At 37.2% G+C, this 13,681-nt stretch overlaps 3 protein-coding genes across 4 annotated transcripts; 2 read left to right on the top strand and 1 right to left on the bottom strand.

Annotated features, from left to right (window-relative positions):
• The first annotated feature begins 813 nt into the window (after positions 1-813).
• On the top strand, positions 814-5,879 carry LOC106453041 (autophagy-related protein 11). Its single transcript, XM_013895271.3, has 5 exons — positions 814-2,360; positions 2,461-4,063; positions 4,493-4,713; positions 4,811-5,024; positions 5,159-5,879. The coding sequence occupies exons 1-5, from the start codon at positions 1,411-1,413 to the stop codon at positions 5,576-5,578; spliced, it is 3,408 nt and encodes a 1,135-aa protein (XP_013750725.2). The 5' UTR covers positions 814-1,410; the 3' UTR covers positions 5,579-5,879.
• Positions 5,880-5,900: 21 nt separating this feature from the next.
• On the bottom strand, positions 5,901-8,364 carry LOC111198175. 2 transcript variants are annotated; one of them, XM_048750473.1, is made up of 7 exons: positions 8,054-8,364; positions 7,771-7,927; positions 7,676-7,737; positions 7,409-7,582; positions 7,227-7,336; positions 6,845-7,146; positions 5,901-6,752 (listed from the first exon to the last, which is right to left on the bottom strand). In XM_048750473.1, exons 1-7 carry the CDS (start codon positions 8,174-8,176, stop codon positions 6,049-6,051), a joined length of 1,632 nt encoding a protein of 543 aa, XP_048606430.1. In that variant the 5' UTR covers positions 8,177-8,364; the 3' UTR covers positions 5,901-6,048. The 2 variants fall into 2 exon arrangements, with proteins under 2 accessions (XP_048606430.1, XP_048606429.1); XM_048750472.1 differs by having other exon boundaries at positions 7,676-7,927.
• Positions 8,365-10,810: 2,446 nt separating this feature from the next.
• Positions 10,811-12,438, top strand: LOC106364398. Its single transcript, XM_013803987.3, has one exon. It carries the CDS (start codon positions 11,218-11,220, stop codon positions 11,674-11,676), a length of 459 nt encoding a protein of 152 aa, XP_013659441.2. The 5' UTR covers positions 10,811-11,217; the 3' UTR covers positions 11,677-12,438.
• The last annotated feature ends 1,243 nt before the right edge of the window (positions 12,439-13,681 follow it).

Genomic DNA, 13,681 nt, shown 5'->3' with positions numbered 1-13,681 from the left:
TTACTATTATATTGCAAAACACCAAACAAAAGAAAACAAATATATCAAACTTAAGATCAAAATGGTCAATAATAAAGTTTAAAAACCCACAAATGAAAAAAAATCACATTGTAATTACACATCAAAATAATATATATTTATAGGCATTATCCGCGCGTAACGTGGAAAAAAGTTCTAGTCAAATTAATAAGACAATAAACTGGGAGTCTAAATATATGAAATGCTATAATTTAACAGTCAATAAAATAATTAGATTTTTGTTCAGTTCAGTAAAGATTATTTAATCATTAATAATGATAAATTGTTGAGATATTATGAAAATAATAAAAATAGACAATTAATAAACCTTTTTTAAATGATCCAACTTAAATATTTACACATGGAGTTAAATATTACACCTTTTTTTTGAACAAAGTTAAATATTTATTGAGGAATCAAACCAGATTTCACTAATCCTGATTCACAGATTCGTAGCTATAAACACTTGTGCACATCGATATGTTCACCCGGCTCACCGTGTTAAAGAACGGTTACATCCGGAGGGGAGAACTCTTGCTCCCCAACTGCCTCCACTATATGTCACCGGAAACTACCTCCGGTGGTGGTGTGTACAAGCTATCGCTCACCTGCAAACCACAACCCGGTTTGCTTACAAGAAGAAAAGAATAAGAAAAGAATCCCTAGAACCCGAGAATAAAACCTCCTCACTCTCTCTGGTTCTTTTTAACAGAAGAGGCTTATTACGTGTGACAACACGTGACTCAAGCACCAAGTAAACTATAGACCAAAGGACTCTATCCTATCCAGCAGCTTTCAAATACTTCTTCCACTTGAAACCCGCTTGTTTACCTAGAGTGTTTGGTGTACAAGAGCTTGACCAGCTCTCGGCCTTCCTCTTCAACGTCACGTCTCTTCCTCTGTAAACCAGAGATGATCCTAAGATGAACCAGAGACCAAACCTCAACAATATTACACATGAAGTGAAGTTTTGTCTTTATTTTTCCATTTTAATAGAATATATATATATAACGGGGCAAAATAAAAATAGTTATATTTTTTTTTTTACTTTTTTTTTTGATCAAATGTTATCTTTATTATAAGAAAATAAAACAAAACTAGGCTTTTTATCTGCTCTCTTGCGCAGAGGGGGGAGATAGGCGAAAGGGTTTCTGATTCTCGTCTCTCTGTTTCGTAAAACTTACATCATCAGAAGTATAATCCCTCGTCTCTTCAAGCAATCGCGTTCGTTTGTAGTATCACATCTGCTCTTACGTCTTCTCGGGTTTGCATAAAGTTTGTTCCTTTTAATCAAAAACTGTCTTGGGTACGAAGCTGGTTGGTCTAAGGATCGTAGTAGATACATAAAGTCTTAGTCTTTTACAGATTCGTAATTGATTAGGTGAGTCTACGATGAGCTCAAGCTTCACTGATGATGGCAATGGCAAGCTTATTCTCTGTGTGGCTGAGAATGGCCACTCTTTTGAGTTTAAATGCAGCGAGAAGACGACTTCAGTTGAGTCTGTGATGCGTTTCGTTGAGTCTGTCTCTGGCATTGCCTTCTCTGACCAGCTTCTTCTCTCGCTGGACATGAGACTTGAGCCGCAGAAGCTGCTCTCTGCTTTCGGACTTCCATCTAGTGACAGAGAAGTGTTTGTTTTCAACAAGTCTATGCTGCAAAGCAACTCTCATCCGCCATCACCGGAAGATGTGGTAGATTCACAGGGAGTTGATGATGATCATGCTTTACCACCTGCTTCATTGCATGATCATCATCCCTTGGATGATGCGTTAGACCCGGCTTTAAAGGCTTTACCTTTGTATGAGAGGCAGTTTCGTTACCATTTCCATAGAGGCCGCACCTTCTACAACTGTACTATTGTGAAGCATGAGAACTGCGTGAGGTTAACGAGAGAGCAGAAGGTGCAGCAGCGGGCTGTTGAAGTTGCTACGAGGAATCTGGAACAGTATTACAGGGTGATCTATCACAACTTTCTTGAGTTCATGAAGCGTTATAAGCATCAACACCGCCTCCACTCTGATTTGCTGATGAATTTTGAAAGGGATATCGAGAGGTTGAGGTCGGCTAAGGTTCACCCTTGTCTGCTAACTGATTCGAGGAGATGCTTGCTGGACTTTGTCAAGGAGGATAACCTCAAGAAGGCTGTGGAGAATTGTGCAAGCTCTCACAGGCAGTTTGAGAATAAGATTGCTCAGTTCCAGCAGATGTTTGTGGAGGTCAAGCGCAAGGTAGAGGAGTTGTTTGCTTGCAGGGCTTCTTTATCGGTGAAGAACTTAGAAGCGACTGTTAAGGATCACGAACGCTTCATTGACGAGCAAAAGAGCATATTGCAATCTCTCAGGTTTGTTCATTTCGTAAACTGGGAACACCTTTTCTTTTGTCCGCTTTATATATATGGAATCTTCTGTTATGCTGATGGTGTTGTATGAATCTTGAAACAGCAAAGATGTCAATACGGTTAAGAAGCTTGTGGATGATTGCATGTCTAGCCAGATGTCCTCGTCTCTCCGACCTCATGATGCTGTTTCAGCCCTGGGTCCTATGTACGAAGTGCATGATAAGAACCACCTTCCCAAGATGCAGGCTTGTTATAACTCTATCTCTGAATTGCTGGGTTTCTGCAAGAACAAGAAGAACGAGATGAACAGCTTTGTACACAGCTACATGCAAAAGATAACGTATGTCACATATATCATCAAAGATGCTAAGTTACAGTTTCCTGTTTTTAGAGAGGCAATGGTGCGTCAGGATGACTTATTTGCAGACCTGAAGTTACTCCGTGGTGTTGGCCCTGCATATAGAGCCTGCCTCGCAGAGGCGGTGAGAAGAAAAGCCTCTATGAAGCTGTACATGGGAATGGCTGGGCAGTTGATAGAGAAGCTTGCTATGAAGAGGGAAACAGAGGTCAGGAGACGTGAGGAGTTTCTAAAGACGCATGGTCCCTTTGTACCTCGTGACGTGTTGGCCTCAATGGGTTTATATGATACGCCCACTCAGTGTGATGTCAATGTAGCTCCTTATGATACAAGTTTGATCAATATTGAAATGGCTGACGTTGATCGATATGCTCCTGAGTATCTAGTTGGGTTACATTCAAAGTTTGCATCCTCAAGGAGTTCAGTGGGCATGTCTAGTGATAGTGAGACTGAGGAGATAGGTTTAGACAGTTTTGATGATTACCTAGCGGCCTCTGAATTAGTGGAGATAGCTGGAACCAGCAAGAAGGAAGTTGAGAATGCAAAACTGAAAGCTGACCTCGCTTCTGCAATCTCTAGGATTTGTTCATTAAGCCCACAAGTTGAATATGAGGTGCTGGATGAAAGTGAAGCAGAAAAGATGTTGAAAATTGCCGCAGAGAAGACAGCAGAGGCGCTGCAGGCCAAAGATGAGTATGAGAAACATCTCTTATCTATGCTCAAGGAAAAACAAAGACGTTGTGATTCATATGAGAAGCGAATCCGTGAACTGGAACAACGTCTCAACGATGATTATCTACTGGGACAGAGAAATATTAATAATAATACGGATGCGTCTGGCTTGAAAGTTACTGAGTACAAAGCAGAAGCTTCAGGTGACGTGGAAGGCAACAAAGCTCATGTATCTGGCTCGGAGCACATGGATGAGGAGGGCTCATGTGTTTCAAATCTCTCTAGCAAGCAGCCATGTAAGGCTCGGGAACGTATGGATGAGAATATGGTGGATTCCTCTCTGGTGCTCAGTCAACCGCTTGATTCATCAATGCTGGAAAGCCAGCAAAATAATGAGAAAGGTGGAAAGGATAATGTGATGGGGGAGATGGGTGTGTTTCTAAGTAACAGCTCGACAGCCGAGAGCTCACCAAAATCTTTGAATAATAATGTGGCGACTGGCGTAGGTTTGGATACCAAACAGAGTGATGATATTGTCTTGGAACTTAGAAATGAGCTGATGGAGAAGTCCAATAAACTGAGTGAGACAGAGTCCAAGCTAAATGGAGCTATGGAAGAGGTAGCCAGTCTGAGCAGAGAGTTGGGAATGAATCAGAAGCTTCTCGAAGAATCCCAGGTTTTGCAGCTACTTCATTCTTTTTTTTCTCTTTTCTAATCCTTCCAACTCTGATACTCATTGCATTGTTAGTTTAGGAGTTAGTCTTTACTTTTTGGTATGTTATCTTGTGATCATTTTCTGTGACTCCTCTGGTTGCTGGTATTAGCTTTGTCCTACACGTCAAGTTTTTGGTATCCAAGGTGCTTGTATCAGGCCTTTTTTTTTTCTGTGATCTTTGGTAATGAACTCTAGGAAGTTTCAGTATGCTTTAGCGTAATGCCTAAATTAGCTGAAGCCAATCATTTCCAGGAGCCACTGGTTGAGGCTTCATGAGATCTTGATCTTGGCATCACCAGATAGCTTACTATGCACTTTGCATGTTATAGGAGCCTTTTTCCCTAAATTACTCCTTCTGTATGTGATAAATATTTGCTATCTTGGTTGTAGATGAACTGTGCGCATTTGGAGAACTGCTTACATGAAGCAAGAGAAGAAGCCCAGACCCATCTCTGCGCTGCTGATCGTCGAGCTTCTGAGTACAATACACTTCGCGCATCATCTGTGAAGATGCGAGGCCTCTTTGAAAGACTCCGAAGCTCCGTCTGTGCTGGTGGTGGGGTTGCTGGTTTTGCCGAATCCTTTCGTACTTTGGCTCAAGCTTTAGCCAAGTAAGTTCCAGTTTGCTTCCAAAAATATATAGCCTAGTTCTTCCTCTCTTTTGGAGTTTCTTGTTTCTCATTCTTTTCTTTCTTGTGAATATCACAGGTCCATTAATGACAATGAAGATGTGGGTACTGTTGAGTTCCGGAAATGCATCCGAGTCCTGGCGGACAAAGTTAGTATCCTCTCCAAACACTGGGAGGAATCTTTTGAAAAGTGCCGGAATCTTGAAGCTACAAGTGACCAGGCAAGGAAGGACTTGGAGGAAAAGGAAGAGCTGGTGAAAACATTGTACACTAAGCATCAACTTGGGAAGCAGGTAGACAGACTCCTGTTATCTCTAATCACAGTCATTGTTCTTTCAGCCCAAACTTTCTCTTTTGCTGCGCATATAAAATTTAGAGCGTCCTCAGTTTTGAATGAGCAAAATTGGTGAACTTTTTTTGTTGACAGGCTAATAGAGAAAAGATATCATTCGGTCGTCTTGAAGTCCATGAGATAGCAGCATTTGTGCTGAATCCAGCAGGGCATTACGAGGCGATCAACAGGAACTGCCCAACCTACTACTTGTCCTCTGAATCCGAGGCACTGTTCACAGATCACCTCCCAAACCGGCCTACATACATCGTTGGACAGATTGTCCACATCGAGCGCCAAGCAGTGAAGCAGCAATCACCGCTTTCAGCTTCTGCATCTCCAGAGGCGGGTAAGTCGGACTATCTCGGCTCAAGAACTCTGGCATCAAGCTCAAGGTCAACATCATCTTCAGGAACGACACCAACAAACCCTTATGGTCTCTCTTCAGGATGTGAATACTTCATTGTGACAATAGCAATGCTTCCTGACACTGCCATTCATCTACAAGCTTCCTGATCCTTTTGCTTGTTCTCAAGGCAGATTGATGTGATGGAAGAAACCCCTCCCTAAAAAGGAATTAAAAAATGTAAATACTTATTATTCAAATAGCACAACCATCTAGTTTGGGTGTTGGGTTTCATTTGTCTCTTCAAATATTGATTTTATTTCATCTCTTTCGTCGTTCTGTACAGCTGATGAGCACTGATCTTAGTTTAATAATTTTATCCTTGTACATATTCTGCTTTGCTTTATAGATGCTGTAACAGAAGAACAATATAATGGAATGCCTAAGCTTCTTGAGGCATTGTTTTATAAATGGGATGACTACATAAATTCATTATCAAAACATGTTTCTTCAATTCCTTGTGGGGTTTGGTGACCAAGAAACAAATTTGATTTACAAGAAAAAACAAAAAAAGCTGCTAGCTCAGGTTCCTATACTTGCCAAATACTGAAACAGAAAGAAGGAATCTATATATATATAATCATCTATTATATGCACCACCATCTTCTTCTGATATGTTGGACAAGAACTTTGGCAAGGATGTGATTCGGGGGAGATGCAATAGCAGATCGCTGAACGAGTCTTTCCTCAACATGCCCTGTGGTCTGCTGCTGGAAGCTGGATCAAGAACTCTGTTGTTGTTATTGTCCGGAACTATCCCCTTCAGATCACTGAGTTCAGACTTCAATCCAACCGAGTTTTCAGCACTGAGCTGTGAGTTTGCAGCGCCGTTGAGATCCTTGTACAAGAGGTTGAATAAGGAATCAACACTTGGCATGAGAGACTTCTCATCTGGTGGTGCATCGAACTGGATGTTATCACTAAGCAATTGCTGTTTCATGCTGTCGAAATTCTCCATATGTTCCGGATGGTTTCCAACAGCAGAATCAGAGAGAAGTCCAACAAAGTCGCTCACTGACATGGATTGTTGTAGTCCAGGTACTTTAATCTGACTCGAATCAGCTATGTCTCCTGAATCAGATAGCAGTGCAAGGAAATCACTAACTGACATAGATTGGTGTAGTCCAGCTACTTGTTCAACCTGACTCGAATCACTTGTATCTTTTGGATCACAGAGAACTGCAAGGAAATCACTCAGTGACATAGATTGGCGCAGTCCTCCCATCTGACCACAATCAGTTGTGTTTCTTGAATTGAGTGCTTCATTTGCACGAGCATCTATCACTAGAAATCAATCAAACAAAGAAAACACATTCACTTAACTTGGCTCAACAAAAGTGAAAAGTAAAAAAGAAAAGTACAAATAAGACAGATACCTGAGCTGGGAGACGGTGCTTCATGAGACAGATACATACGTTCAGAGGATGACTGTGCTCCAACAGGAGATGCTAAGTTCTGAGTCCCAGATACCGAAGGACCTGTGCTAAGATTAAAGTTCCCAAAAGGATAACCCTTTGAATCATTCGGATCCTCAAAGATAGATTGCCGTCCATCAAAGAAGGGAGAGTCCATAATTATCTCTGGCTCACGGCTTAAATACAACAGGCGGTGATCACACTGAACAAGCTTTTCCAAATGTTTGTTCATTATCCCTTCAGCACATTGCAGAAAATGCTTCCTAACAAATCACAGTGAGACTAGACTATCATAAGCTGAAGCTAGGACATAAAACATTATCCAGTCACAAAATGTATGTACCTGTACGTACTGGCTTGGCCATCAGTAGTAAAATCTGAAGTTGCCTGCCACAAAGTATGTTTCCTAGGCTGCGGGTTTGTTTCTCGGAAAAACAAAGGCTGCCTAGAAAGCTGAAACAAAAAAAAGGAAACCAAACATTAGAGTTGAACAAAAGCATTCGGACGCACGAGTGAATCTTGTACCAGGAGAGTCAACGTCCCAGGTCCTTTTTCAGGACAGTTTGCTTTCAACCCCACAATATCTGACCATTGGATCTCGATTTTACTCTTGAGACCTCGTTCCAACACTTCCCAAACAAGTTTATGTTTTGCAAAGTAACACTTCGCCACCAAATCACCTTCATACCTCGATTTATACTAAGACAAAAAAAAAAAAGAACAGAACCATGTTACAAGTCAGGTTCTGAAAGCAACATATATCAAAACAAAAGGTTAAAAAAAAAAGCTCACCTCCCACTGCCCGATCTTCAAAACCGTGGCAGGAAAGTTGGAAGCTTTCAGCTTCTCAATACTTCCTGGCCCCAAGTTCGATCCAGCAGTAATACATTTACTCTCTTGTTTAACAACACCAGAGCCTCCGGCTTTTGGGTCACCGCTTTGCGTTAGCCTCATCTGTATCAAATCCAGCAAAGATGGACTCTTTCTAAGGCTTAGTCCAAGAGGACTCGGCTCAGCAAGCGCCATTGGCGATGAGCTCCACAACTTATCATCCATTGCAACAAAAAATATCAATAATAATAAGCTAAAAAGGAGAAAACTTTATATCAAATTCTCGAGGAAACTTAAACAGATTAGCTTTAATTGCGAGTTAGAGAAAGAACAACAAACCTTAGATCGCTTGTTGAGAGGACCGTGCTCTTCTTCTAAACCGTCCTCCGCGATCTCCAGCTTCACCGGGAGCTCGTCTCGGCACTTCGCCGCTGAATCAGACTCGGGTCTCATTTCCACCATCCAAACAACCAAACCCTTTCTCCAGAATCAGATAACGAATTCACGAAAACCAAAAAAAGGAAGAATCTTTCACAGAGAATCAGCAAAGCCTAGAAATTTAGAGTAGATCTCTCTCTATCTCTCTCTCTCTATATCTGATTGAAACGGTGGATTCTCCTGGCGGCTATCGACGCGAGTATCCGGCTATGTACTGCCACGCGCTATCGTCATTTGATTAAAAAGGAAATTGGCGGTCTTTGAAATTACGGAACTAGCCACCGCTTTGTGGCTCTAGAGGAGGGGTCATATGGTCATTTACATATTTGATTAGTTTGCTGGCGGACATAGAGCCAGTAATTCTGGATAATGGATATAATAAAATGGGACCCGCATTTGTTTATTCCTTTGACGGCTATTGATAGAGAATGCGCCACGTGTCACTTGTCATCACTCCTTAATTAGCTAGCTCTTGTTGTACTCATTAGTCAGTAGTCAAGTCAAGCCACTTAGGGTATTCAAACATAAATTTGATTACATTCTTATCTTAATCATATACAAGTCAAATCAAATATTTGTAAACTAGGTTTGCCAAAAGAAGACAAGATTATAAGGAAAAGTATTTAACTCTAAAAAAAACAAGATTTTGATTAAAATATGATGCTATTTGTTTTTTATGTCACCATTTAGGGTAGAACAAAAAAATCGAATTCGAAGAATCGAACCAATCCCAATCCGAATAAGTAGTACCAAATCCGAACCGAAATTGATTAAATATCCGAATTATTCAAAATTTTGGTATTTGAAGAACTGAAACCTAATCCGATCCGAAGTATTTTAGATATCCAAAATAGATTTATATACTTATATATATATATTAATATTTTTTAGATTTAATGTATATAAAAACATCCAGAATATATATGATACTTTTAAGTTCGTTAAATACTTTAAAATATATACAAATAATCAAACGTAAATATCTAAAATAGTTAAAATATACTCAAAACTCTAAAAAATACTTAAATAATTATTAATTCTCTATCCAAATATTTAAACAAAACCAATTTAAATGTGTTATCCAAATCCGAACCAAATCCGAACCAAATCCTCAAAAATCTGAAACGAACACGAAATCCCACACATACTCGAAAACCAACATGAACGCCCACCCCTAATCACTATTATATATCATATATGTGTTATCATAGGTTATAAAAATATGTGTTATCATATAATTAATCGTATTTTATATGAACCATCAAATAAGTTTTTTTTATAATTAATAATATTTTATACATACAATCATATAAATAATCACATATATTATATTTTTAATTTTCAATGTGAAATATAAAAACCATAATTTAAGTTGGTGTTTGAAATTGAGCTTTGTATTGTATTTTTCTTATATATATTGAAAACATTTTCATAACGGTTATTGGAAAATATGTTAGTAAAAATCAAATTTTGAATATATGTATATTTTTGAATGAACTTTTGATATAAATCAATTTTAAATTATTATTTTGATTTAAATATGTATGTCAAGGAACATAAACCTATTACTTTTTAGTATAATGTAATGGACTTTCAAGTTTTTTAATAGCATAAGCCCATAACTTTTTTTCTTTAACTTATTGTTATCCATGTTTCCAAAGAGTACTATTTTTTTTAAACTGCTATCTATGTTGGCAAACAAAAGCTTAAAATACTTCATTTTAATAAGATAGATATTGAAAATTGAATTCCCATTCTCTAACTGTGGCCGAGACTTGAGAATAGAACAAGACTTCTTTCAAACTTCCTTTTAATTAAATCAAGCAGAAAATGCAATTAAATTCCTTGAATTCCATCTGTAAACGTTAATAACAAAAATACTATTGTATAATTACTGATAAACTTAATATCATAAACTTGAAAAACTAATATCATAAACATACAAATCCTTAAAATTGGATCATACTCATTTTTAACTCTTGGTTTATTTGAATTCTAAACATGTAGAAGGGCTTGCAAGAACCATATTCTTTGCCACGTCCTATTAATAGTATATTAACAGTATAGAAAACAAATCCCCAGAACTGGAATAGTCTAATTTTTTTTATGGTAAAGACAGTAAAATAAGTTTCCTCGCATTTTATCTTGAGAAAAAGACAAAAATAGCACTAAATCAAGTTTTTGTTCCCAAACTAGCACTCAAAGTCAAAAGTCACAAAAATAGCACTTAATGTTTTATCAAAAGTCACAAACTTAGGGTTTAGAGTTAAAGGGTGAGGTTTAGGATTTAGGGTTTAGGGTTTAGGGTTTAGGGTTTAGGGTTTAGAGTTTAGGGTTTAGGGTTTAAAGTTTAGGGTTTAGGGTTTAAAGTTTAGTGTTTAGGGTTTAGGGTTTAGGGTTTAGGGTTTAGAGTTTAAGGTATAGGGTTTAGAGTTTAGGATTTAGGGTTTAGAGTTGAGAAATGAGGTTTTGGGGATAAGATTTCAAATTTTGAAAAATAAAATAATTAAAATTTTCAAAGGATAAACTTAGAAAGGTGCTATTTTGGTCACTTTAGTTTTTGAGTGCTATTTTTGTGATATAGACTTAGAATTGTGCTATTTTGGAGATTTGCCCTTTTATCTTGGTATAATATGAGTTTACTCGTATACATGATGAGTACATATAATCATCTCTCGAATTAATTAAGATTGCAAAAATCTTGAAAATGATCTTGATCAATGTTATAGGTCCTTTATCTACGGACGTCCCTCTCCTATGGAATGGCATATGTAGAAAAAAATGACTAATGGCTATTCTTGTCAAATTATAAGTCACACACAAATTAAACAAATTAAAGCAAAACAAAAATATCCTCTTGTGTTTTCTTTCTCCTCATCGCTATTTTTCTTTGTGTGTGTGGGATTGATTCTTGTTTCAAGCCATCCTCTTCATCAACCCATCAACCTCATTTGTAAAAAAAAACTTGAAAGAAGAAGAAGGAGCAACTTTTAAAATGGAGGATGATTATAGTAGGATCTTGATCCTTCTTCAAATCTAAGATCAATATTTCCCTTAAAAGAACAATGCCTGTGCCAGATCCAGGGGCGGGGCGAGTATTCATCTTTCTCATTACCTTATTTCTTTTCCTATCAATAGCTGTCGGAGGTGGTTGTCTGATTGCATACACAATCCTCCCTTATCCTCCAGTTTGGCTCTCTTACCTCGGCATTTTCTTTGTTTGTCTCCCTTGGTCATTTTGGATCCTAACCTTTGCATACCGCATTGTCTCCCGCACTTTTGGGTTTAGGATGGTCATTGGATCAGGTGGTAATAACAACAATGCGACCGGAGAGTCCAATGCACGTGATATTGATCCTCCTGAGCAATCTTTAGAGGCTCATGATGATGATCCTGAGGCGATAGCTCACCCACAAGGTCAAGTTGAAGGGAACCAATCGAAGAAAAGAATGTCAACCTCCAGCAATTCTACTGTCGATTCACATGAAAGTGAGATGCCACTAGCAATTTCTATGGGTTCATGATCAAATATGTTTTGATATGAAAAAGGGATCTTGATATAGATAGCATCATGATGGAGATGCTAAGCAGCCTCTTGGAAACATGGGAGATTTTGCTGTTTTTATTTTGTATCTTATACAAATAGATTTGTAGATTCGACAAAAAAGAAGGAAAATTACACCTTTTACCATTACTAAAGGTTTTCCTAAAACACAAGCCCTAAAAATCAAGAGAGAAATGTTTGTTACAAAGGGGTATAGATTAAGATGTTTTTGGGTGTGGTACATGCGTAATGCTGATATGACGTTATAGGGTAGATTAACGTTTGAGATTCATGAAATTTATGTACCTTTTGTATATATCTATAACTAGTTTGTTAATATAATTATTGTTGTGAAGCCTTCGATTTTAGGGCTAACACTTGGAGTTTTTTTTAACCTGACTTACAAGCCAAGATATCGGATGCTGGCGTATGCAAATGGCTCACTTTATAACAATGGTGGAACCAATATTATACTTACATCCCCTGTATTTTATTTGAAGATCTTTTAAAAAATTGTAACCTCAATTTTGTATCAATTACAAAATAAATTTGTTTAAGTGTCAACTCCTAACAACACCACTTTGCTTCACTATAATGAATTTGAATAAATGTTAGTCCAACCTTATATTTGCTAGGAAAAATTAGTATCCCCTATATATTATGTCCATGTTATACCACTTTTATTATCGCTAAAATGAATCACACCTCAAATCAATTATTTTGTGTCGAAGCATTATAAAATTTAAACATCCTCGACATCAGTAGCAATTAAACATCTTTGCCATCATTAAACATCCATGATGAAAAACATCCTCGCAAAACTAACTTATGCATTGGTCAAAGACTTCTAAAGAAGTTTTCTCAGCGAACCAGATCTGAAAAAAATATTAAATATCATTTTTAGATCCAATGAAATTTATGTTTAGTTTTATAAGCACACATGACTTCTTAATGGAAGTCATTCACTCGTTCTAGACCATAAATCACGAACTTGAGTAATTCTAATAAGACAACAAAAGTTAGGATTTTTGGATGAAATAGGAAATAAAGTGAAAGGGAAATGATTTATGTGTGTAAAAAATGAGGATCTGGAGATGTATATGTTGAGTTTGAAATTGGTTGTTCATGGTGGTTGATGTTTTGATGACAATGAGAATGTTGTAAGTAAATGAGAAAGACGAGGATGAATGAGTAAAACACTCATTTTCGGAAAAAAAATAAGGGAGATTTACCAAATATGACTCAAAACTTGACTTTGATTGCAAAATTATATCCAAACTTGAATCAAATGCAAAAGTAACCTAAAACCTTGTGAAATTACAGCCAGCCACTTGTGACCAAACCAAAAAACAGAACTCATTTTTACGAAAATAGCCCTGCTAAGTTTTCCGAGTCTTCTGAGATTCTGTTAAGTCATCTGAACGACATCCACAGAAATCGTCTGGTATAGTGGATCTTAAAAATAATTTATAAATTTTGTTAAAAATATTTTGATAAGCGAAAAATTAAAATCATGTAATTATAAACAATTTTAAGTGATATAAATTAAGAAATAATAAAATTGAATTGTTTTTAACATAGATGAGTGAAAGTAGTAAATCATGATATTCTTTGATCTAGGGTTTGGCAACATATGTTGTAGTATTGTATGTATTCTTAGGGTTAGATTTTGTAAAGCTTAAATGTTTTTTTTGAAAAATTAAATTTTCACTTACATGCGATTATTTATGTGTATAGTAAACACTTTTTAAGTTTAATTTGATTTTATGAAGTGTTTAGTTAGTTAATTTAGTTTTGGGGTTGCGTTTAGAGTCTAGACGACTAACAGGTAAGTGGTCTGGCGATTAGAAGACTGCTCTGAAAGTTTTCTAACTTCTCCCGCTAAAAATATTTTAGTTTCCCGCTAAAAATATTTTAGTTTCCCGCTAAAAATATTGAAATCTTCTGGGCGACTTACAAGTAAGTCGTCTAGTAAGTCTTCTATT

The sequence above is a fragment of the Brassica napus genome, chromosome C3, assembly GCF_020379485.1.
Source record: "Brassica napus cultivar Da-Ae chromosome C3, Da-Ae, whole genome shotgun sequence".
Classification (NCBI taxonomy): Eukaryota; Viridiplantae; Streptophyta; class Magnoliopsida; order Brassicales; family Brassicaceae; genus Brassica; species Brassica napus.
The sequence above is the reverse complement of the archived record's forward strand: the minus strand, read 5'-3'. Positions and strand labels throughout refer to the sequence as shown.

Bases quoted from the DNA above. Each gene is read 5' to 3' on its own strand.
- LOC106453041 (XM_013895271.3), top strand. From the start codon at position 1,411: ATGAGCTCAAGCTTCACTGATGATGGCAATGGCAAGCTTATTCTCTGT. The intron at 4,064-4,492 runs GTTTTGCAGCTA...TCTTGGTTGTAG, and splicing joins AGCTTCTCGAAGAATCCCAG to ATGAACTGTGCGCATTTGGA. The intron at 5,025-5,158 runs GTAGACAGACTC...TTTTGTTGACAG, and splicing joins AGCATCAACTTGGGAAGCAG to GCTAATAGAGAAAAGATATC.
- LOC106364398 (XM_013803987.3), top strand. From the start codon at position 11,218: ATGCCTGTGCCAGATCCAGGGGCGGGGCGAGTATTCATCTTTCTCATT.
- LOC111198175 (XM_048750472.1), bottom strand. From the start codon at position 8,176: ATGGTGGAAATGAGACCCGAGTCTGATTCAGCGGCGAAGTGCCGAGAC. The intron at 7,147-7,226 runs GTACATACATTT...GTGATTTGTTAG, and splicing joins GGCCAAGCCAGTACGTACAG to GAAGCATTTTCTGCAATGTG. The intron at 6,753-6,844 runs GTATCTGTCTTA...ATTGATTTCTAG, and splicing joins AGCACCGTCTCCCAGCTCAG to TGATAGATGCTCGTGCAAAT.